The following is a 24,075-nucleotide window of genomic DNA, read 5'->3' on the forward strand; positions in this document are numbered from 1 at the left end:
CGTCTTGGGTAGTATTGGACTGATGCCCAATACTGGTATCAGCAGCAGATTAAAGTTAAACCAGGACACTCACCACAGGAGGTATTTATGGCGTCTCGCAGCTCAGCGTACTTCCACTTGCTCAGCTCATACTTCTTGGCGCCCGCTGCAGCCTTGGTGGCCTGGACCTGAGGACCTCTAATACAGGAAAGAGACAAGAAGTAGGCGGGAAGTCAGCAACAAAAGATCCACAGCAGGGGGTGGGGGGGTTGGAGTCTGTTGGACACCAGCAGCAGGGAGCAAACATGGAGATCAGAGGACGGGATTATTAACTTGGTTCCAATGTGGGTAAAAAAAAAATGTTTGCCAAGGAAAGTTTCGCTTTAAGAACTAGATGGGTGGAGTTCACACAGGGTGTCGGCTAGAAGTCACCAAACGTCCTGGAAATAACTGACACACAAGGTCCTGACTTTTACTCATCAGCTTTTACTCCTTATCTGCAGCATTCACCTGACAGAAATGAACACTGGTCAGAAGAGTTTAAGACTCAGATTCAGCCTCTGTAACATTAGCACTCGTGGCTTTTTGTTTTTCCCAGACAGTTTTTGAGACTGACAGAAAACCTAAAGCCAAATGTCGTCCAAGACCGTGTGGGCTGTGTCCTCTGAAGTGTTGCTCTCTGAATTGAGACGCAGCATATATGAGGCTACATAACTTTTGGACAAACTGAGTGATAACAGATGCATCATGTTGGACGTGGTGACGGCATAAACAGCAATAACTGACAACGCGTGACATTGGCTGAATGACCCTTTATAGTAAACTCCACCCACATAAAATCAGAGATAAAAGTAACACAGGTTTACTGCAGATGTCGAGGTGAAAGTAAAATGGGTGTCATCAGATTAGCAGGGCGACAAATTGAAGATAGGTGGAACTAAAGAAGAAAAGGTTTGAGAACGGGGTCATTAAAACACATGCTGCGTCAGCCGGCACGAGTCACAAAGCGTCTGTGCTAAATCAGAAATGACCGTTTGACAGTGTAAAGTGCAGCTCCGTGCTGTCAGCACGCCGCTCGCTCCTCCCCGCCACCGCTGACGGGCCTGGTTAATCCGTGACCAGGATTTGCCCCTTTTAGAACACCGGGAAGTTGGAGGCGGGATGCCGCAGCTTCTCTAATCCTATTGGGTATCCAGTTACTCCCGGGAACTGGGCTCAGGCCTGTGAACCACGTTCCCAGCAGCGAGCTAAGTGGCTGAACAATGCAGTCGCCTTCTGCTCCTACTTGCTGTCACAGTGTGTTTGTGCTGTAGTGCGATGCAGCCTGAGCCAATTAGATGTAGACAGATGATCAGAGAAACGAGGATGGGAGGCTGACAAGAGTCACACCTGCACCAAAAACTGTTTGGCTGCAGTTCTCACAGTAAGACATCATGTTGTAATAAATGCTGTTCCAACTGTAAACTGTCGCAGAAACCAGGTCTGGAACATGCTACTACTCAGAAAACTCATTCCAAGTGTCCTGATGCTGCAGTATTTGCAAAGCACTATGATACATAGGTATTTACTCTAATTTTAGCAGAGCAATGAATGAACGTATGAATTCTAATGACTCGACTCAACTGTGGAGTTAACCAACAGAAGACAAACAGTTGTGTTGTAAATGTGTTTTAACTGCAGAGCCTTTGTGTTTTTTGAAGGTGGTTTGACCAAAGAGCAGGGCATCATGGGATTCTAATGGGTCATTATAAGCTCTCATCAGCCCATAACTATGGTTCAGTTGGTGGCCTACTAATAGGTTGCAGCCGAGCATTGTGATCATGTTACTATAACAACTGTAGGGCTGCAGCCTTCTTACGTTTAGCCACAAAATACATATTGTTGGGTTTGGACACACAAAGAGCCCGATTTGGGTTAAAATAGGAACATTGGCTATTCACAGGCAGACTTCTGTCTCTAAACCTTGTCCCCAGGAGTTGGTCCTGATTCTCTAATTCCAACCTGTAGCTGCTTGAATCTGATGAGACTAGTAGGGGTTAGAGAGCTGCCTTCTGAACCATTATTATGTCGTGATAACAACTGATAACTGGTAGAAGAAGTGAAGAACTGCAGGTTGACTGATGTACTGAGAGGAGAAATTACAAAATGGTGCAAAAGATTCAAAGTAAACACGATAACAATCAGGAACCGACAGGATATTAAAGGTTATCGTTCAATAGAGAAAACATCAGTTGGATTTTGATTTGCAATCGACTAAATCATTCAACTCTTCAAGAGGATTTCACGTCACAAATTTGGTCAAACTTGGGGAAGAATTACGTGATTGATTGTGTGGAAGGATTCACTGTAGTTTGTAGGAACGATTTATACCCACCTAGCCAGAAGTTCAGTCATTTCCTTTGCCATTTCTTCCCTAAAAACATGATGGTGCCAGTTCAGAGAAGTTAGAACATGTTGTGGTGTTTTCTGCAATTAAATCTGCAAAATTCTGACTGCACAAAAATATGTGTTTGGAAAGACAAGAGGTGCAAGAAGATGAAGGAATAAAGTTCAGAAGATGATAATAAACAAGTGGAAAGAAAAGAAAAAGGTGTAAGAAGTGAAAAACAGCAACGTAAGCTACTAGAAATGTAGTTTATATGATATTAATTTGTAACAGAAAATATGTTTGGAAATTTGTGTTTTTACTGTTTACTTAAGCTACGTCAATGCAACAAAATCACCTAATGCCATTAAGAGCCAAAGCAATTCTCATGCTTCACTTTTAATATTATTTCAGATTCAAACTCCAATTTAACAGCTGGTTGACTTTTGTAATTTGTGCAAACTTAATCTGCACTTGTTTTAAAATTGTTATTTAACCTTAACCTGTTTTTGTAACAGATTTAAATTTGTATTTTCTTATTCAAAAGTGTCCTGAATGCACCCACACGACCGGTAAAATGACTCCATCAGTTCAGTATAATTAAATAAGTAGATCTGAATTATTTAACATAACAATTTAAAGCAGAAGTTAAATTAATCACCTGAACATTTTTAAATAAACTTTCCATAAAAGCATAAAACAGAAACATTCTAACAGCAAAGTGTGTGTCAGTGCTCCATGTACAGAGAAACGAGACACACTATATATCTATATCTATATAGATATAGATAGACTGATAGATAGATGGAGATGCTAAAATACAAACAACTAAAAGGTTTGAAGGAGGGAGACGTGGAAGAAGAAGCTAAAGAAATAAAGTCAGCTTGTGTGAACGTGCAGCCTCAACGAGTTTATGTTGATCTCAGACAACAGTCCATGTTAGACTTAATCTGAACGTCTCGTTTACAGTCCTTCTGTTCTCTAAACTCTTCAAAGCAGCATTTGTCTCCTACCTGAGGTTTAAATTCGTGTCTATGAAAATTCTCTGTTACATACTAAAGCTCCTGCGAGTCACAGAGAATGATTATCGCCACAGCCCAGTCAGTCTTTAGGCAGAAGAGGAAAACGCTGTAGTGATATTCATAACGAGTAAGTTCAAATGAAGCACTGCGAGCGGAAGACAAAAAACATTTCAGGGAAGAAGTGGACTGTGGATTGGAACCACCTGGTGCGTAAAGTGCTACGATGCAGCACTCTCGCATCCCGATAGTGTAATGTGGCCACTAGCACAGCTGACTCATGACGTGAAGCATCAATTTCAACTTTGGTATGTGGGTCGCTTCAGGCTAAGTGCAGAGAGAAGAGCGCGGGAGGCTGAGGCCTACGAACCAGCGCTGTGCCATAAAAAAGTGAAGCGAACGCCAGCGAGCGCACTCCAACATTTCAGGATGCATCAGTCGACTGGTTCAACCTTTCACTGCTGTGCAAAGGACAGATGGTGGAATTCACTGCAGACTAAAGACGAGTGCATCTGGTTTACGCAGCCTCTCTTTCAAACAGACGAAAAAGACCAAACTATCTAACATCACACAGTGTCCTGAAGGTGTTTGGTGTGTTGAGAGGGAACCTACATGGTCAAGCTCTTGAGGTTTGAGGTTCCTGCAGGGCTGCAAACAGAGGATCATAGATTATAACAATGAGCAGCAGCACACGACCAATTTAAGGAGAGAAAGTTGATTCTTTCCCCTGTGGATGATCAACAAGTGATTCTCCTTCCAAAGTCTAATCAGAGGACACGGCCCAGATCGATCAGACTCCTGAGAGCCACAAATAAAAGTAAAAATCATTCAGCATGTTGTGTTTTAAATCGTTTCATATTAAACTGACACCAAATGCAAACTGAAGACTTTTTTTGCATATTTAGAATTGAGCAAATGTAATATTTTGTAATAACAGTCAATTATTCTATTCTATTCCTATAATAGTTATAATATTTATTTCATGCCTGTCTGGAAACAAGCTCAACCCTCATGGTGTTTGTTTTCCTCTTTAGATTAACTTAATGAAAATATCAGTATTTTTATGATGTAACTTTAGTTACAGAAAAAAGTTCATGCAGGTAGAAATAAAACATTTTATGCTTTTAAATATATGTAGGATTCAGGATAAATAAAATTCTGCTGAACTGAATTGTACAGTTTGCTGTATCTTACTGCTCATCCTCTGGTCAAAGTGAGGCTGCAGCAGTAAAACCTCTGAGTCTATTGATCTGAGTGAAGGTGCATTTTATGGCTAAACCTTTGGAAAAACAAAGTTTTTTTTATATGAATACACCTTCACAGGACAAGTTAAACCTTCTCCGACACTTTGCTTTAAGTAAGACTGAGTCATATGATGCATGCGTCCGATTCTTCACCATTTTGTGATGTCTAACTCTCAGGAGTTTGATAAAAACAGGCCCAGTTAATCGAGTTTCTGCGGGCGACAATCACACGTGCTACAGTTAAAACCGATGCTGATTACTTTGGTTGAATATATACAACAGAGGGTAAAAACCAAAAAAACGACTCTGGCATCAGCATCTGATTGTTACAGGGTCTGTGCTCGGCTGGCGGGTTGTTACAGCATGCAGGGGTCAGTTAGGGTTTTAAAAGGTCAAAGACAGGTGAGGTCGGGGTTAAATAAAAGGGGTAAATCGCTGGGTCTTACGCTGATCTCTCTGGGGATGATGGAACTGAGGAGCCATAACTGGGAGGAAAAAAAAAGAAACAAACAAGAACAAATGGTTAAAAGCAGGATGGACTTGGTCGTCTCTCTGGTGCAGGATCCCAAAGGAGCCAAATACGTGCAGGGAGCAGAGCGGCAATCAGAGTCCAACCCAGCTAAATCACTTCCTCTTCCCGTCAGTGTCTCTATCAAACACGACGGAGACACAACCTGGAGGATTAGCTTTAGTCTGCTTTTGGTTTGTTTTTTTAAATCATGTAATATCTGATTCAGTCTTTAAGAACATGAATAAATGGCTTCCAAAAAGCAATTTGCTGAATGCAAACAACGTTTTGACTAAAAGGTTACGATGGCTGTGTCTCCTTGGTACAGGACAGGACATCGCTCAGCGAAGTTCAACAGGTCAATAAACACAAGAACGGAGCCGCTGATGTGAAATGTGAGCAGTGGAAAGACAGTTTGAGGAACCTGACAAAATGTTTACAGCCTGTTTTTCTCTCGTCTCACTGCTCCACATTTTCCACAATCTGAACAATTACAATAAAGTCTGACATTGTAAAAATGAAATAGCTTTACTTGAGTGTATTTACAGACTTGAGGAGGTAAACCTGGCTGCTCCTTTGGCATTTTGTGAAGAAGTCTCTAAATGTTTTTGTCTCTCTCTTAAAAAAAAAAATCATTTCTCAGTACAGTAATTTTATTGGTTGAAGGCTTTAACCGATTCCATTAGTGTTTTTTTCTCTTTTTAAACAAATTTTGTGCTTGAGTATCCTCCCAACCTCCATTAGCTTGAAGAGACAAAGGTCTGTTTAATCTTCCACAGGAGAGTAGTCGTCGCCCATCACAAGGTCAGAGTGAAAATTAAAGCCAGCAAAGACATTACCACAAGCAGTTACCTGCGCAGCCCCGTGTCGTTCTGAACCTCCTCTGGGATGAGCTCAGCCTCGCTCTGAGCGATCCTCAGGGCCAGCTCCCTGTCCCTCCTCTCCTGCTCCAGGACGGCCTGCCGAGCCACCTCCTCCTCCCGCTCGGCCAGCAGCTGCAGCTCCATTTCCATCTAAACACAAACGTGTACAAAAGTTTATGTACCAACTGGGAGCGTGTTCATTTGTTGCCACCTGGAGTGTGTGTGCTGCAGAAAGCAAACGCTCCACTGTGGGTCAAAGGCCAATTCAGTTTCTGCTTTCAGAGTTGTCTGCCAGACTCCGTACATCCCACCCAGAACCTCGTGCTACGTTGTACTAACAGGCCTCAGTTTGGACATGCAGCGCTCTGCTAACTGCTAGTGAACAACACCGGCTGCATTTCAGCACAAGCACAAAGTCCTGAATAGATGCACTGGCCTGACTGGCTGCAGCTCCTCACCTCTGCTCATGTAAGAGGGAATGTGGGACAGGGGCTGTGAAGCTGGGGGCTGTGGGGATGATTAATGCTCCTGTCTCCACCTTTCTTACTCAAAGCACTTTCCTAAGTCGACCGTCTCCTTGACCGACTCAGGGAGGCCAAAGCTGAACATTTCCAGTTCATCACCTGACGTTTACCGGATACATTTGTCAGTGGCACATGGTTTTCCTACAACGAGCCCACTCAGCGAGCCCACTCTCAGACTTTATTATTACTGAAACATTGTGCAGTGATCTCACCAGTGTGTGAGTGCAATACTTAATACTGCTCACGTATTACAATAATGCAGCTATAGGTCCAGATATTTGTTGACTGGTGCGATTGTTTAACAACATTAATATCACATTTTAATTTTAAAAATATCATGTTTTTAAAATAATAATGTGATGAACAAACAAATGCTAATGTACTGTATGTTTGTGTCATACAGTGGTTAAAATCAGATCCACCAGATCACCAAAAGTCACCTTTGACCCATCTTTTTTATTTATTACTGCACGTTTTGCCATAATTACCATAATCAGTATTGATTAAAATACATTGTCTACAGCACAAACCAACAAGTTCATCACGGCTGCTGGGACGAAGCAAATGTAAGCAGAGAGAGTTAGTTTCAGTGAGTGATTGTGGAGAGCAGAGATCAGCTTTGGGTCAAACCCTAGCAGTCATTGAGTGACAGTAAGTTTTACCTACAGATGCTTCAAATGATATTTTGGAACATAATGTTTCAATGAAAAAAGAAATAAATCTCTTTTTAAATCCCGAGTTCTTATAAGAGGCTGCAGAGGGATTCATTAATATTTAGGAGGAAGCAAACGTGCTGAGAAGCCCAACAACTCTGAGCTGATGGACGTGCAGGTGGTTTGTTGGTAACTCAGCCTGAAGCCCGAGGAGCTCAGCCAGCAGCTTTCATCTGAACGGTACCTGCTCTTGATCCAGGCCGGGTTGACAGCCCGGGGAACCAGAGGAAGCAGCCTCAACTGAGACAGGAGGGCTGGACGCTGACAGGCTGGATGATAAACATAAAACTCTGTGAACTGTAAAAGCCACTATCTCTATGTCACACACGAGGACACACGTGTAAAAGCGTAGCGTTAAGAACGTTCACAGGGTTAATGCATGTCGAAAAGAAACAACCCGTAGCTTAGAGATACATTTAGGTTACTGAACACAAAGGGGGTCAGTTCATCTAAAATCTAAAGCCAAGCATCAGTTCACAGCTTCTTTTCGACTTGTCTGGGTTTTGAGATCCTGCCCAAAATACAAAGAGGGAAAATGCGTCTTTTTAAAGTCGGTTGGACTTTCTATGGGACACTGCAGGACCACCACCATTTGAGGCCATGAGAACTTCAGTGCAATGTTACATTAAAAGACAACAGGAGTTAGCGTTGGGCACGAACACGTGGGGTAAAGTTACATTAAAATGCTACAAACAGTAGCAACGACACACCTGCTTCCTTTCTATATTAAGCACATGCACCACGATCGTCATTAAAGTGCACGTCGTCTCACACTACAGTCAAACCCTGGTCTCCTGTGGAAAAGTCCTGTGTCTTGTGCCATCCATCACCCTCCAAAGCTTTTTCACCTCATGTGCTACGTCATTGCTTTAGGGGTTAAATATTGAAGCTGTGTACAATAAGTGTGGACTGGACAAAACGGCGCTTTGTGACGCCTCAGGAAGGAGAACGGGCTGGAAATCAACTTGATCAAATCTTTTTCCAAAGGTGTTCAGTCAGACAAATGTGCTGACCCACATATTTATACAAGATGTCTGCTCAGGGATCAGCAGTAATATTTCGAAAACGAGCTCATCTGCTGACGAGTGCACGGTCACATACATAACATTCAAAGCAGCCCTCACAGAGGAACCACAAGCAGACGCTGCAGCAGACTCCCAGTGACAGAGGGGGCCATCAGACAGTGTGATGGAGGGAGATAAAGTGAGGCTGTGTTCCTGCCAGAACAGCCACAGATGGATTAGAGGGAAGTGGAGCTGCACTGAGGGGATTTCAGGGCTTCGACTCGCTCGTCCTGCAGAGGACGTGGACGCAAGCTCTGCGACGCCGCAACACGATCTGTCTTTTTAATTCCTGCAAAGTCCCAAGGGGACTTTTTAAAAACCTGTGTTTAAACTGCACTTATTAACTTCTAGCGTATGAAGCACAGTGCTAAAGCCAAATGGCCAAGTAGCTACTGTGAGGACAAGTCTGTGCTCTTTGTTTTACATAATGCTGCAAATTACGTTATCGGACTTCAGGTGCACGTTTTAAATGATGCTGTGTGAGAAAGTGATGATAGCACCTGCCACAGCAGCAAATTGGATTACACCAGCACACACTGTGCTTTTATCAGAGGACGTCTTCAAACCAAATCCCTTTACACGAAAACCCTTTAACTTATCAGGCTCATATAAATATTAGATGTGTGTTCAGCCGAATTAATCTCGGTTAATATTTTATGACACGCATGCCTGTCCATCCTGCAAGAAGGATCCTTCCTCTAATGTGGCTCTGAACTGTTCCCATTAAAGGTTTTTGTGTTTTTTTTTTTTTATGCAAAAGTTTTCAGTTCTCAGTTTTTCAACTGAGGGAAAACATCTATCTATTCTGTGTTGAGCCAAATGTTGGTGGACACGTTCAAGTGGGTGAAGGAAAAGAGGGTGAACAGAGATTAAAAGAAAGAGGCAGAAATGCCAAAAAGCCAACAGGAGGAAAATAATTATTTATTATAATAATATAAGGGGGGAAAAAGAGGAAATGCTTAAATTAAACAACCTTATTGGGACAAACGGACCACACATCATAAATCTAAATTACTTTCTCGCATTAAAAACTTAATCAATCAGTATTAGGAGGAATTGTTAATCAGCTCTAATGCAATGCAAAGCAAGTCCACACGAGTCAGCTCCTGAAGGATCCTGGGTGAGAACACTTCCAGGACTCGGTCGGACGCAAACGTTAAACAAACGAAACAGTAGTTGGGTTTTGACTGGTGATGTCTGACAAGAGAACACAGCTACACACTGCACCTTTGAAGGAAGTCGGTTTGTCGTGCTGCTGTATTAATTCACAAAGTCAACCACAAAACCTTAGTTTCTGCTGGAGGCCTGGAGCCAGTGACCAAACACCCACCTGAATCCTCCTCTCTTCCTCCTCCCTCCTCTTCCTCTCCTCCTCTTCTTGCTTCCTCTTCACCTCCATCTCTGCTTTCCTGTTGAGAAGAAAAAGAAAGAAACGAGGGACAATGAAAGAAAGACAAAACGATAGAGAGATAAAGGAAACATGACAAAGGAGACAGAAGAGAAGAGACATGGATTAAAAGGGACAGATGGGGAGTGAGACAGAGTAAGAAGAAATGGGGATGTAACATGGAGCAGTGAAGGAGAATAAATACACAACAGCAGAAGATTGAAAGAAAAGACACAGAGAGAAAATGCTGTTAGATCAGTGAATTGAATTTATCTTTTCATCTTAACTGATATTGAACTCAACTTCTTCTCTAACTGCATTAATTCACTCACAAACTAATAAGCAACAGTATTTAACGATGTGGTCAATGAAGCCACATCTTCTCTCTTTTCACGCTGCTCTTTCCTTTATTCAATAGACTCAGGTGTTGAGTTACTGTGGCTTCATTCACTCACACACTTGATGCTTTTATGTCTCCAAGTCCTGTCCTCAGATGCATGTCTTTGTAGTTAAAATGACAGCTTAAGTCACCTTAAATCTTCAAGAGTTAGAATTGGAAACTTCCAAACTCAGTCTGTAAATACTCAGAGGTTTGCAGCAAAGCGGTTTAGGATGTTTTTGAACTTTGAAAATTCCTGTGGGAGCTGGCTTGAAAAGGCATCTTCCAGGAGTCTTTCAGACAGCGCTGAGATATCAAACAGTAAACCAGTCAAATGAGCTCTACATGATAACGATGAAAGACAGACAGACTGAAGCTGCCATCACACAACTGACATGTTAGACGAGTGCAGAACGTCTCACTGATGGATCTAAACTGAAGGATATGACGCCTGGTCTACAAGGACACAAAGGTTCTAGGGGATTTTAAAGGTGATGATTGTGATATAGTTCAGGTGTAATATTCATTTATTGTATTTATTTACATATAATTGATATTTTTTATTCTCTTCTCATTTTTATGTTCATTGGTTTTAACTGTTAAATTAAATTTGTTTTACTGTGTCTCTTTTTCATTGATTACAACTTATTTATTTTGTTATTCTTGCATTGGTCTCTGTCCTATAGTCTCACACTTATTGCTTATTGCCGTGTGACAGGTGCTAACAGCCAAAACACCTAAAGATAAAGAATTTGGTACAAAAAAAAGGGCTTGATTGATCAATTATGAAAACATTCCCCCATTAGCATTTCAGCTCCCGTTCAACGGACTAAAGCACCAATACATAAAAATCCTCCCGTTTCTGTTTCTGCTGCTCTTAAACTGTTTATATTCTTGCTCTTGGCCTTTTTTTTAATTTTTGCTCCGCTCCAACAAAAACAAACTATCAGAGCACTATTGCTTGGACATCCTCATTCCTCTTTACTGACTGCTAGTACTCTCAGGTCAGCCAGGAATTGAAGGTTACTCTGCTGCTGCTACACACTGCAAACTGCTCTAAATAGAAACATCAGCCAAATGGCTAAAAGTAAAACATTGTGCTCCACGGTCACAGTGTTAAAGGAATTTTCATGGGGAAATTTCCATCAACATCCCTGTAAATAAAGTTTGGATAAAAGCTGCACTGCATGTATGATGAAATGGGAAATCCCATAAAACAAGCTATTACAGGGTCGCTGACTTTATCAAGCTCCCGAAGCAGCTCGGAGGACCGGCGCTCGGCAGCTTTCGCGACCTCCACACGGTGACCTTCAGGTGATTCCAAAGGGAAGTTCATAACTTGCCGGAGGAGAAGATTAAAGGAAAGAGAAAGTGGGCCATAAAATGCGGGCCGCCGTCTCTAATGTCTTATATTAGCGACTAGTGGTTTGTGACGAACACAATGGCCCCCATCAGTCCTCCTCAAAGACTTTCCGTGCCGCCACAGGAGGGGAGGATTGTTGGGGTCAAGCCTGAGTGAAAGATATGCTGCCTGCCACAATCTCTGCAGGAGTTTTCATCTTCTGTGCAACCACATGCAGCATGTGACGGAATCAACATTGCACCAGGCAACTCACATGGCGTCATTTAGTGAGAGAGGGGGGCATGAGAACAGCCTGCTAGACTGAATACAGAAATTACAACACTTCCAGGATATTTCTGAGCTCCTACAGTAAAACATGCATGGATGTGGATGTGGCAGAGAGGTTTTAAGTTTGCGCTCAAGAGCATTTTGTCCTTTTGTATTTCATCCACTGTATTAACCACTAATGGCTTATAGAAGGTTGAACTGCCACAGATCTGCAGACAGACACTGAATAAATAAGAGGTATTGTGTAATTCAGGGGCAGGTGTCCTCCGAGGAGGCAGGGAAACTTTTAGATCCGCCCTGAGATTCAAGTAAACCCGTGATATGACATTCAGTTCTTAATCTTTAGCTCTTTGTAATGGGTTGTATCTTCTAAATGAACTGAAGTATTTTGAGTATTTATTCTGAATATTTCCCTCTGAACTGTTGTGCACTAGTAGACTGAAAGCTCTCAGTCAGCACCATGATGCTTTAAAGACCTAAAGAGTGAAACAAGTCCAGGAGACAAAGAAAGAGCATTAAAAAGTATGTCCACTAGCAGGAAGGACAAATGTCCAGTGTTTTTACCATTTCTTTTGTAATACTTATTTTATACTTTATACTGTTTTTATGCAGAACTGCAAGTTAATGTTGTGCATAACTGTTGGTATAATAACCTGCGATTACACCATTGTCTTTCCATACTGGCCCAGATGTGTTTTATCCTAAGTTCTATCATTTTACAAAGCACTAAATTAGGAAAGAATGCAAAAAAGCCAGAGTCGCGTCATCGGTTGCTCATACTGGTTGTAAATATTAAAGATGTTTGAAGAAGCTGATGTGAGAAACACTGAGAGACTAGAATCTTTACATGGCGACTGTCAGCACAGACGGAGCCAGACTGAGCAGAACCAACGATGTCTTTAAGGCACCGGTTCACCATCAGACCATAACTAAGTCGAACGAGCCCCACGTTAAATCAGTTAATTCAATTCTTTTCCAATACTGTTTGAAATAAACATGACTTAAATTTCCCTTGGACACAGACACTGTTTGTTGAGCTTTTTCCCTCCACTGCGAGGCTGTGTCCTGTCCTGTAATGATGGACACAGAGGAATTGAAGCTTTTTCTGCTGCTGTCAGTCAGTACACAAGATAAAAACTAAAAATCTGGAAAGCAACAAGAAACCGGCTTCTCTAAAACAAATCCTTTTGGAGCACGGTCTTATTATGTAAATCCCTGCACGGCATCTTTAAAAGTGTGTGTTTGACCGCGGTTTTCACTTAACAGCAGCTTTTGACAGGTCAGAACTTTGACAGGAGCCTGTTAATTTGTGGCTATTTACATGAACAAAAGCTTTGGATCTGAGCTGTAGTTCACAGCCTGAAAATGTACAAGCGCTACAACACACACACACACACACACACACACACACACACACACACACACACACTTACAGTCGCCTGTCGTCCTCCTCCTGCTTGCGGCGCTGCTCTTCCTCCTCCCTCCTCTTCTTCTCCCTCTCCATTTCCTCCTGAATGCGCCGCAGCCGTTCCCTTTCCTCCTCCTCCTTCTTCTTGTTCTGCATTGCCGTCAGAAGCTGCTCCGACCGTCTTACCAGGGCCTGGTACTCATGGTCGATATCGATCCGGCTCATGATGGTGCTCTGAACGCCACAAAATCAGAATCTACTCATAACCATGTTTCTGTACAGCAGGGGATCATTTGGAAGATCAAACATGGGTTAAATCTGGTATGTTCTAAAAACCACAGAGGGTGCCAAGCTCGAATAAAGCTGAAACCATCAGCTCTGGGATTGTCCCTGTCCACAACCTCTGACCTCTTTTTGACTTACAGTTGTGGTTCTTTGTCCAAATTAAAACAAAACGAGTTTAATTCAGTTCGTGTTTGATTAACCTTTGAGGCTTACAGAGGCTGGACGTGCATTTTTAGATCCTTTTTTCAAAGAACATAAAATGAAACCTCCTATCATGTCTGTATTTTTTGCAATAAACAACCATATTGACAGAAACGCCATCCTAAAGTCCTAAAGTCCTAAATGCAAGTGCACTATCAGACCCAGCTGATGACCTTAAACCTTAGATTTCATTTCCTGTCTGTCCACACAGTTAAAGTCAGCCGACTGCAGGACCTTTTCCTATCATGCCCCCTTTCTTCTGGAGTAACCTCCCTGCTGACATCAGACTCTGCAGAGATGCTTAAATCCAAACTTGAAACTCGTTCCTATGCCTTAAGTATCAATTAGTAGGTTAGTAACATATTGAGTGCTTGTCCTCAGTGGGTCAGTTTCAAATAAAGTTATTCTGTTAAACCCAGTATGTACATTTCAGTCCATAGCAACCACCTACAGACACCTTAGCAACCACCTAGAAACCATTAGGATTCAGCAACATCCCAGCTTCTGTACTCACTGCCTATAATTTACCGTATTTTAATATCAGAGCTGCAGAGAGATGCTGAAAAGCATTATGCAAGAAGACCCCAGTTGGGGGCATCAGGAATTCTCACATATTCCTCCTTATTCAAGCACCATCAGTAGCCCAGTATGACAGCTGACACCGGCACACGGGGTGGCAGTGTAAACCCGAGGAAGGAAATGTGTTAACGTCTCATGGTGTATGAATATTCATATGAATCTGCTGTCACTGCAACCTTTATCCTCTGACAGGCAGTTACCCTACAACAAAGCTTTAGGGCAGCAGAGTCTCACCCAGAGACCCTCGACCCGTGTTTGTCCCTTTAATCCCATTTACTGCATTGAGCACCTGCAGTGCTCCGCACTCTCAGAAATATGAAGAAAAGTGGGGTAGAGAAGACAGCAAGACTAAATTATGAAAATCAAGCATAAAAAAACTACTCTAGAACATTTAAAATGCATGACATTCAAAGAGAAGATTAACTGGAAAGAGGGTGGACTTAAAGCCCACAATTTAATCCAGTTCAACTGCAAATATCATCTCGATAATGAGAAGTCCACAGCGTAGACAATACATCATTCTGGGCAAATATGTCTGAACCAAACTGCTCTTGATGTCACACCAGGAAAACCACCCCGACCTGGTCTTCATCAATCTGTTTTGGAAAAATCCTGGGATCCAATCTCTCCTCTTTTGTCAGGCAGTGAATTGATGCACCACCTTCCTGTCAGGCTGCAGCAGAATATGGTTTAATTTCATGCTGTCCATCATTTTCAGAGAGTGAGTGGCACGCTCCTCAATACCCATGGATATGCTATTTTTAAAACCAAACCATCCCTCTCTGCCACGGCAGACACAAAGGCTTTTACTGGAGAATATGGAAGAATTCAGGCGTTATATATAATTCATAATTGAATACTACGAGCGCATCCACAGCCAGACAGGCTGCATATCAAACTGATTATGGTACATACCTTTATTTTGACTATCAGGGCGTCAACGGCAGCCTCCAGCCCCTGGATCTGTTTGCTCATCTCCTGTTTGCCCTCCTTCAGCCCGGCCACCACCTCGTTGAAGCGACCCATCCTCTCCTTCAGGTTACGCACCTTGACTAACCCGTCGATTCTAAAGCACGGACACAAAATCTTGATGAGTGGATACAGGTCAAACAAGGATTTTGTATTTCCTGGGCTGGACAAACAATCAGCTTTAGGTAAAAGTCCTGCATTTAAAATGTCACTCCAGTCAAAGTACAGATACAATATTGTTCACTTAAAAAAATAAACGTAAATGCAAATGCAGCCAGGATAATGAGGAAACTGTAAATTACACGTCATCCGGTTGTGGGATGTGTTTCGGTTTCAGTACACTTGGACGTGTGACCAGGAGGAATCAGGAATCAAACCACCGACACTGGAATTCACGGACGACTCCTTTACCAGCTACATGAAGCAACTTGATTGGGAACAAAGAACCTTGGAAGCTTTGTCGATGAATATGTTTTTACCTAATTCATCTCAAATTGACCCAGAATCCCAAAGTGTTTCATTTAAGACGCAGTGTGACGGAATGTTTCTTGCCAAAACTGCACAGCGGTTTGGGAGTTAATTTCTTTTAATGAAGTATCCGGATATTTTCTGAGTCAGCTCACATTAGTAAAAAATAAATAAATAAAAATTTTAAATATGCCCACATCTGTGGGTGGGCTGTGGCAGGAAAATCCAATTTCATAGATGTTAAAACATAAAAGGCCTTTATTAAATATGGGCTAAGTCATTACAAAATACACCAACACGTATGGGCACACTTGACTTTCTGAGTCGGTTGTTAAGCTTTTGCAATGATTATTTAACCAAAAGAGTTTCGGTGCATCCAGGGCCTAGAGGTGAGTAAACTCTGAGTCATGTACCACTGTCTATGATATATGTTAATCACACTTTTACTTGGAGAATCAGGGACGGCTGACAGAGGATGTCCTGATTTACTGTCCACCATCTCTGGTACACACATCATTTGAACTGTAGCAATGGTTTAGAAGACCCCTTAATTCTAAAAACGTGTACCTACGATGATCCCGATAACTTTGCTGCCTCCAAAGAGCCGCAGAAGACAATAAGCTGTGTGTGCTAACAAACAAATCCAGATGTTCACAATTGGTGGAGTGGTCCTTCAATGTCAGTGTGAGAGATGTGTCCTACCGGACTTAAAAAGTTAAACGAGTCAAATGTTACTTGTGTGGAAATTTCGGTTCAGCCACAAATCAAAAGCATTCAACATTCCTACACGTTAACAGGGTGGGAAACCGCAGCAGCCAGCAGTGAAATGCTGCTGATCTTGTCTGTGGGTAATAAGTTCACGTACGAGTCCCTTTAGCAGCCAATAAGGCTTCATCTACACTCTCGCAGCGCTGACAAATTACTTGCACAATAATCTCAATCACGATTCCCTGCTCCAACCCTTGATTTAGCATAATTAGGTTTTTGATAATGACCCCATGTTTAAAGGTTTCTTTTCTGGTACATCAGGTCGGCCACTAACGATTCACTAAACTGTCCGATCAATCACAAGTGCTCGTTTCGTCCGACTCCCAGCTGCAATTGGTGCGGCTGCAAGAGTGAGCAGCTTCAGCACAGCCTGTACCATACAACTGTATTTCAATAAGAAGAAAGTCACTAGTGTTTGGAAATGAAATCAGTAAAACCAACTCCAATGATTGTTCTTTATATTTAGTGTAGGAAGACAAACTGTCCTCCAGAGGAGCTGCTGTTTTCAGTCCTGTTTGTTTGCTAGTGAGGACATGTAATAAACTACATTCAGTACATTGAATAAATACAGCGGCAGGAGCCTCACAACATGGCAGCACAAACACTGGATGGTCTCTTGCTTCATTTATCTCACTTTTGTCCTCGGTTATAATTGCATCCCTGCCCTCCCTGTGTTCATTAATGTGTTGCAGTGGGGACTGTTCTAGCAGCTCAAATTGATGCAGCCACTTTAAATGGTTAATGTTTGTTCTCTGCCCTGGACCAGTAAAAATTTCAGGGGCAAAGAAGTAATTGTGCGGTAAAGAAAAGACTCTGAGAGAAGACGACAACAGAACCGTGCTGAGGTTGTTCTAGTAATTAAAGCCACTTCTGTCTGTAATCGCACTCCTGTAGAACATATACAGAACCATGCAACTTCCAATTATCGGCTAAACTTCTTTTCTATAACAGGGATAAAATATACTACATGTTTTCAATCTGTCGTGTACGGTGGCCCGTAAGTGCAAAACATGACATTTCAGGAAGCAGTGATTGACGTGAGGGTTCAGTTCCACATACTGACACTGATATTAACTGGCTTTGCTCTGTCCAAGCACCAACAAGCTGCGTTGTTTTTTCCTTCTTCTGTTTTGTAAAAATGTCATGTCTTCTTCTTTGTTTTGTGAGATGTCACTATGTTTTGCACCTATGTGCCACCGCAGCTGTCATTTAACTGTTGATACACTTAAGTGCACAGCAATTATCTGCTGCCTTTTTTTAATCTAAGCTGTTTTCAAACATTGACGTATCTGCACTCACGTGGTGTTGATCTCTTACGGTGCTGCAATGACATGAATTATGATTAGAATAAATAATCCTATCTGTCAATCTATCTCATTAACTTCTTCAACCCTAGTGAAAATTAGATAATATTAATATTTAACAAATTTCTGGGATTATGATTATGGTGGCTGACCTTCTACACACTTCATCTACATTTATGAATATTAATTTTTGCATCTATGTAAATCAATATTTTATTATTCACATGCCTTCATTGTTTTCAGTCGTCAACTATATTAAAACCACTTGCTAAAAAATGTGAAGACCCCTCCCCCTTTGCAGTCAAAACAGCTCTGACCCGTGGAGGCATGGACGTGCTGCATGATGCATTGTGATTTGTTTGGAGCACATTTCTTTTGTTAAATGTAATTTTTTCTTGCTAATTTATCTGTTTGCACAGACTCCACCCCAGTGATAAATACCCGACCCAGCACACACACACACACACAGCACCTCATCAGCAGAACACCCAAACACAATCACACAGCCGGTTAGTGTGCACCAGCAGGTTGCCAGATGAGCCTGAAATCCCCTGTTGAGGGGGAAAAAAAGTCTCTTCTTCACCTGCATTCTCCATCTCACCTCCCACCTGCAACCCCCTCAGTCACTGTTTATCATCAAATATGTGAGGTAATAAACAGAGTTGTACGTGTCGCCAGGCGACAGTCTCCCAGGCAGTGTGTTTGTCTGCATGCACGTATATGTGAAATAGTGGCAGATGAAGAAGGAGACAAGGAGAAAGAGAGGAGACAGGGAACAGGGCCAGAAGGAGGTGAAGTGGTGATGTGCAAGAAGGAAGAGGAGGAGGAAAGAGAGGAAAGGAATCTGAAAAAGAGAGGAGGAAGATGATTGTGATCTGAAGAAGGTTAGGATGAAAAACTGCCTAATGAAAGGGGAAAAGGAACAAAGAGTCTGAATGATGATGGACAGAGAGAACGTAACAGGGTAAGAAACAAAGGAGGGATGTAAAACAGTTGACATAAGGAAAACGAGAGGATTTGAAAGGGGAGGATGAGAGTAAGAGAGGAGGGAGAGGACCGACTCAAAGCAGGAATCCAAAAAAAAAGAATAAATATACGATAGTATAAACATTTGAAAATAGAGGACAAAGCAGGATTTTGAGGGAAAGACGGGAAGTCAATATCTCACCACGCTCACTAAAAAGGGCACGAGAATGAAAAATAGCTCTTCTTTGTACTTTAGATTCTAACTTTGATTATACACACAGCCACTTCCCCCTTTATGGTCTTTTCATTTTGACCTGGTGAAGAAGGAGGTGAGGTGAAGAATGGTGGGTTGAGCTAGAGGGGGAGGAAATGGGCAGAACTGGACGTAAGGACGGAGCAAAGGTGAAAGTAAGACAAAGAAAGACGACCCACCGAGGCTTGTGTTTCTTCCTGCAGAGCCACATCCGAACCGTCTTTTGCATCTGGATGCAGGCGCTGGCCCGGTACAGAATCTTGTTCTTCACTGGGAGAGAAAGAAGAGAAACAATGGTTAATTTCATGCAGTCTTCAAAACTCCACAGGCCCCATTATGCTAGAAAACAACAATATGAAGGGTCTTATAAAGTGTTTATAGCTCGGAATGACTCTGAGGACACGATACTCCTGAAATATTGGGACAGCAGCACAGTGTCAGACTCCTGGAGGGAAATTCACTGTGTTTTACAAAAGTACCAGAAACGGTGCAGCAAACACAAAACGTTCAAACCACCTTCACACCCGGGCCTCATTAGGGGGCCTGCAAGTTCTTGTTGTGCTATTATCCGAAGGGACAAACCTGTTGGAGGAAGATCCTGTTTTTGAGTCGCTCAAAGGGATTTGTTTTCAGTGTCTATTTAAAGACAGGTGCTAGAAAAGTAGGAACCGTCATTAATGAAAGTCTAAACTGATTGGTTGAACAATGAGGCCGTGCAGGAGCCAAGGCAGACAGAACATTAGTACTTTTCATGTAAGGACACTTCCTACACCACACGAGACCAAAAGAAGTGGGCAGTTTCTCCAAAAGCAGTTGTTTGATCTAAGGTTTTCTGGCATGTGAGAGATGCAGCAGGGCTCCTCAGAGGACTGACCAGTCAGTGTCCCCTGTCTCAGAAGCTGTGTGGTAATTAATGCTACTTGTCTTATTTGCAGTGGGGTCTGAAGTCCACCTACTGTACCTACAGTACTGGCAGGTAGAGTGGGGACATACTCAGCCAGGTGTATGGGCTGATAATGAGCCACTGAACAGGTTGATAACATCCCAACCAGGTGATCCAGAAGCCTGGGGCTCACCTTACAACATGTGATACCAATATCAAAGGTAAGATTTCTTTTTTCTAAAGAAGCCAAACTTGCTTGTCAGCCATTTCACGGTAAACACAAATGCACAACAGGCTTCACAGCTCATTTCAGTGCCTCACATTTGTTTTTGCCTGACAAACCACTGACAAACACCAGCAGTCCAGCACTAAAACCCTTAGTCAGGGAGAAAATAGGAACTGCAGAGTATCAACTTTTAAGAAGTTTATGTAATTATAAACATATCCTGCCAACACTCATGATGCTCTGTATTCCTGTTCGGATCAGGTTTGCAGCAACTGCTTTAGTGCTGCTTCACATTCTGCACTTCCTAATTATTTTAAAAAAGGGTTTGTGATTTGATTTGATGCTTCCCAACTCTTCGCCAACATACAGTAGATGCTCCTTCCGGGCCACTGAATCGCGTTGGCACCAAAGGGAATTAAGGAAATTGGGGAGAAAGAGAGAAAACGGGGGAGATGAATAGAGACAGATCGATAACGTTGCTGTTTGCTGCCAAATTAATTTCATCTTCTTATGACCTGTGAATATTTAACACCTGCACAACAACTGATACACATCAGTGGCAGAGCTGAACGAATGTGCACTGACTGATTGTACTGGAAATGCCTTTTCATCTGCAGCCGCAGTGAAATCATAAACCTCGTGGACTGGATATACGTATTTATTCTTAGAGAGATACGATGACTGCTCCTGCTGGGGTCCTGCCAATCAAGCTTGTTTTCAATTAGATCAATAGAGAAGAACAAAGCCCGGGCGAGAGGTGAGGACAGACAGTGGTGAGGGAGGGGGAACAAAAGGACAAATGGAATTGAGAGCGCAACAGGAAAGAGACGGACTGAATGGGCAAAACAGAACAAATTACACAGATTAAGCCTGATCAACACACACACGCAAACACACTAAGTGAGAGCAAAGTGTTTTCATCGCCACCTGCAGCGACTGACGTGAAGCCTCCTCAGACACTGCAGTGATAAACACTCCTCCAGGAGCTGAGCCTCACATTATTAACAGCAGTCTGTCACACAGCCTCTCTGCTGCACAGACACCGCCCGGCGGTTTGTTTTGCTGTCACTAGCCGCTCCGTCCACAAGGCCCCTGGGCGTTTTCCGGAGCCGTCTGTGCCTTGTTTGCATGATTGGGTTTCCAGCACGACGGCCCCAACTTACACTGAGGCAAACAACAACAATCCGTAGCGAAAGCGGCGGTCGAGGTCAGTACGCGAGCAACAGACGTGTGGCGAATTACTTAACCTTCTACGAACTGCACAGATTCAGGCAGGTGGGTTAGTTTAACGCTGCCAAACAGAATGTGAGATTTCTACAAACCAGATAATAAGGTTTAGGTTATAGAAGGGAAGAACTCAATTTGTAGGAGGATAAGCAACAGCTGCTTTGCTCCATCCATGTAAATGTAGGTACCATGCACCACCTGCAATTACAAAATTCCATTCCAGGAAACATTCAAGCCTAAAATAATACATTGATGCCAGTAGGTAAAACTATTTTAACAAATAACTAAACAGACCTACAAAAATGACCTGATCAAACATTTAAGGATTTTATTACAAATACATATTTAGTGTGTGTGATTATTATTGATTATTAATACACGTTTCTATTATTATCAGTGAACGTGTGTGTCCAGCAGTTGGATCAAAACTTAAAAATTTTTTATAACCAGAGGTGGTACGTAGGAGTACTGCACTGAAGTACAGCTTTGAAGTTTTTGGAGGTGATATGATTTATTTTAGTTTTAGTTGCAAGTTTTTATAATGTGGTTAAAACCAAAGTATATATATATATATATAGTACTTATAGTAAGTAAGTTTGTGGCAGAAATCTGTCTTTTACTTGTAGAGGAGTAGCTTTGTAGGTAAGTACTTGCACTTTTACTTGTGCTCACTAAGAGTGGGGCCACCTCTGTTAGTAACAATGACATTCACACACATTCCTTGTTGTCCCTGTGGAACCCTGAGGACAGCAGAGCACACGTGATGTTGCTTACATTTGATGACGGACAGAGCGCACCACTGGACCTTCTTCCAGCGGCTGTGGATGAGCCACTTGTTGACTTTCTTCACCAGCTCGGCCAGGTGGTCCGGGTCCGACTTCATGATCTGGTCAAACTCTGCAAACTGGACAGAAACACAAGAAACATGTGGTCAGAAGTGATTGTGCGCAGTTATACTTCTTTAATCTAACTGCGTCCATGTGTAATTACAGGACATGTCTGAGATGCAGTAGTTAAACTCTTTTTCTTGTTGTCAACAAATCCCATGTGTGTTCAGAATCAGAAATACTTTATTAATCCCTGAGGGGACATGATGGCCCAGATGGTCCATGCAAGAGTAGGAAATTGTGCAAAAGAAACCTGAAGAAGAAACGTGTTGGTGGTTTACAGGACAGGAGATTTTACAGTATGGTTGGTTCCTTTTAACTGAAATTGTAGATCTGCAAAAATTTGTCACGCATGGCCAATTTCAGCTGGTAGCTCACAGCACAACATGAGCACAATATTGTGTTGGAAATCAGCGATATTGATCTCCCATACTAAAAAACTCCTTTTGCATGAGCATCCATGCTAAGTATGTATAGATGATTAGCTTTTTGTGTGGAGACCACTGCACTTCCAAACCTCGAACACAAAAGAAGGCGCTGAGTTCACAATTCTCCACTTTCTATCGACAGTCTTCTAACTTTGATCAGTGGTAAAAAGGTAGCTGTCAGGTAGCAGCCCTTCAGCTTTTGAATGTCCAAAGATTCATATGACCGTGTTTTCCCTCAGAGCGGCCTGAACAAATCACTTATTTTTGTGAAAAGAATCACCAGGACTGGAGCTTTGCCTCAGGACACATTAGCTAAAGCCTAACACATACTTTTCTGCTCACTAAGGTTTGCAAAAGCAGGAAGCTGAAATCATATAAAGCTCCTTGCAGACGCAAACAATTATTTGCAAGTGCTGTGTGATCTCATGTCTTATTATCACCTCCGGAGCAAACATCACATCGCTGACACTTCCACAGAGATCTGAAGGGTAATGAAAGCATTTGAGTTGAGCCAATAGACGACATAAGTATTTATTTATTCCTCTGAGCTAAACCTACAGTGTCACAGTGTGTGTGCAGCCACTGTCACGAAGCCCCTCTGGAAACCACATGTCTAACCCAAGTGTAATGAATTATTCATCGGATGGAGAAATAAAAACCCCATCTGTTGGTTCTGGCTTGTTCGAAAACCTCATCTCACCTCACCCCAGCAGCCAAAATGACTAATGCACTCGCGCTCTGAATGTATTGTCTATGTACTCGGGGACAATACCTATATTAGCGGATGTGAGGGGAGGGATAAAGCAGGTTCGCAGAGATTCTCACCTTTCCCGGCCGGAAAAACACTCTGGTCAGGCCGAACTTGTAGTCATTCTCATTCAGTCCCAGAGCTTTGAATAAAGCCTGCAACACAAACGTGTAGGGCAGCGATGAACATGAAGAATATCGCAGTTTGAAAATGTGAATAAGAGTTTGGATCAAGGCTGGTGCTGAGATGTTGAGGACTCACCTTGCAGAAGAGACGTGGGTCGAGGCGGGTGAGTTTGGGAGGCATGTACTTCTGGTACATGTTGTAGAGTTCGTGGAAAGGAGCTCTGGAGGGGAAGCCGCCCTGCATCAGGTCCAGCACCGACACCATACCTACGGAAGCAGGGAAGCGTTTTAGAGAGCGAGCACATTTGCTCATTTTACTGCCTGATGGATCAAAATAAAAAGCATCAAAACGTCGCCATCAATGTCAGATTCACAGTTGTGCCTCTTCCTTCTTTGATATGATGGCTCCTGAAAAACATTATGCTTCTTCTTTAGCAAAAAACATTTAACCTTTGTGATCTTTCTCCAAATGAAAAATAGGATTTTGTAGAACAAGAGTAATGTTCTACAATTGTGTCAGAGCGGCAGGTTAAACTGTGATAACAGCGGTGATTTGAGGTAAAGGATCAGGTCATCACGTTCTCACATTCAATATTCTGTGGTCTCCATCTTAGCTTAGATGGCATTTGCTAATTAGCGCTGAGAAAAAAAGAAAAAAAAATCTCAGCCAGTTGA

General features: G+C 42.4%; 1 protein-coding gene across 9 annotated transcripts in view; it reads right to left on the reverse strand.

The window, feature by feature from the left end:
• The window catches only part of myo6a (myosin VIa), a 111,487-nt gene that overhangs the window by 13,091 nt on the left and 74,321 nt on the right, over positions 1-24,075 (reverse strand). For 6 of the 9 annotated variants that reach the window (XM_067481155.1, XM_067481156.1, XM_067481154.1 and 3 more), the window contains 12 exons: positions 23,537-23,667; positions 23,353-23,430; positions 21,987-22,116; positions 19,056-19,146; positions 15,064-15,214; positions 13,109-13,317; positions 9,610-9,688; positions 5,968-6,128; positions 5,054-5,092; positions 3,976-4,011; positions 2,354-2,392; positions 74-177 (listed from right to left, as the gene is read on the reverse strand). In XM_067481155.1, coding sequence (XP_067337256.1) covers positions 74-177; positions 2,354-2,392; positions 3,976-4,011; positions 5,054-5,092; positions 5,968-6,128; positions 9,610-9,688; positions 13,109-13,317; positions 15,064-15,214; positions 19,056-19,146; positions 21,987-22,116; positions 23,353-23,430; positions 23,537-23,667 — 1,248 coding nt within the window. The remainder of the gene's footprint in view (positions 1-73; positions 178-2,353; positions 2,393-3,975; positions 4,012-5,053; positions 5,093-5,967; positions 6,129-9,609; positions 9,689-13,108; positions 13,318-15,063; positions 15,215-19,055; positions 19,147-21,986; positions 22,117-23,352; positions 23,431-23,536; positions 23,668-24,075) is intronic. The other 3 variants (XM_067481159.1, XM_067481160.1, XM_067481152.1) reach the window with 2 other exon arrangements.

The sequence above is a fragment of the Channa argus genome, chromosome 17 (genome assembly GCF_033026475.1).
Source record: "Channa argus isolate prfri chromosome 17, Channa argus male v1.0, whole genome shotgun sequence".
Taxonomy (NCBI): Eukaryota; Metazoa; Chordata; class Actinopteri; order Anabantiformes; family Channidae; genus Channa; species Channa argus.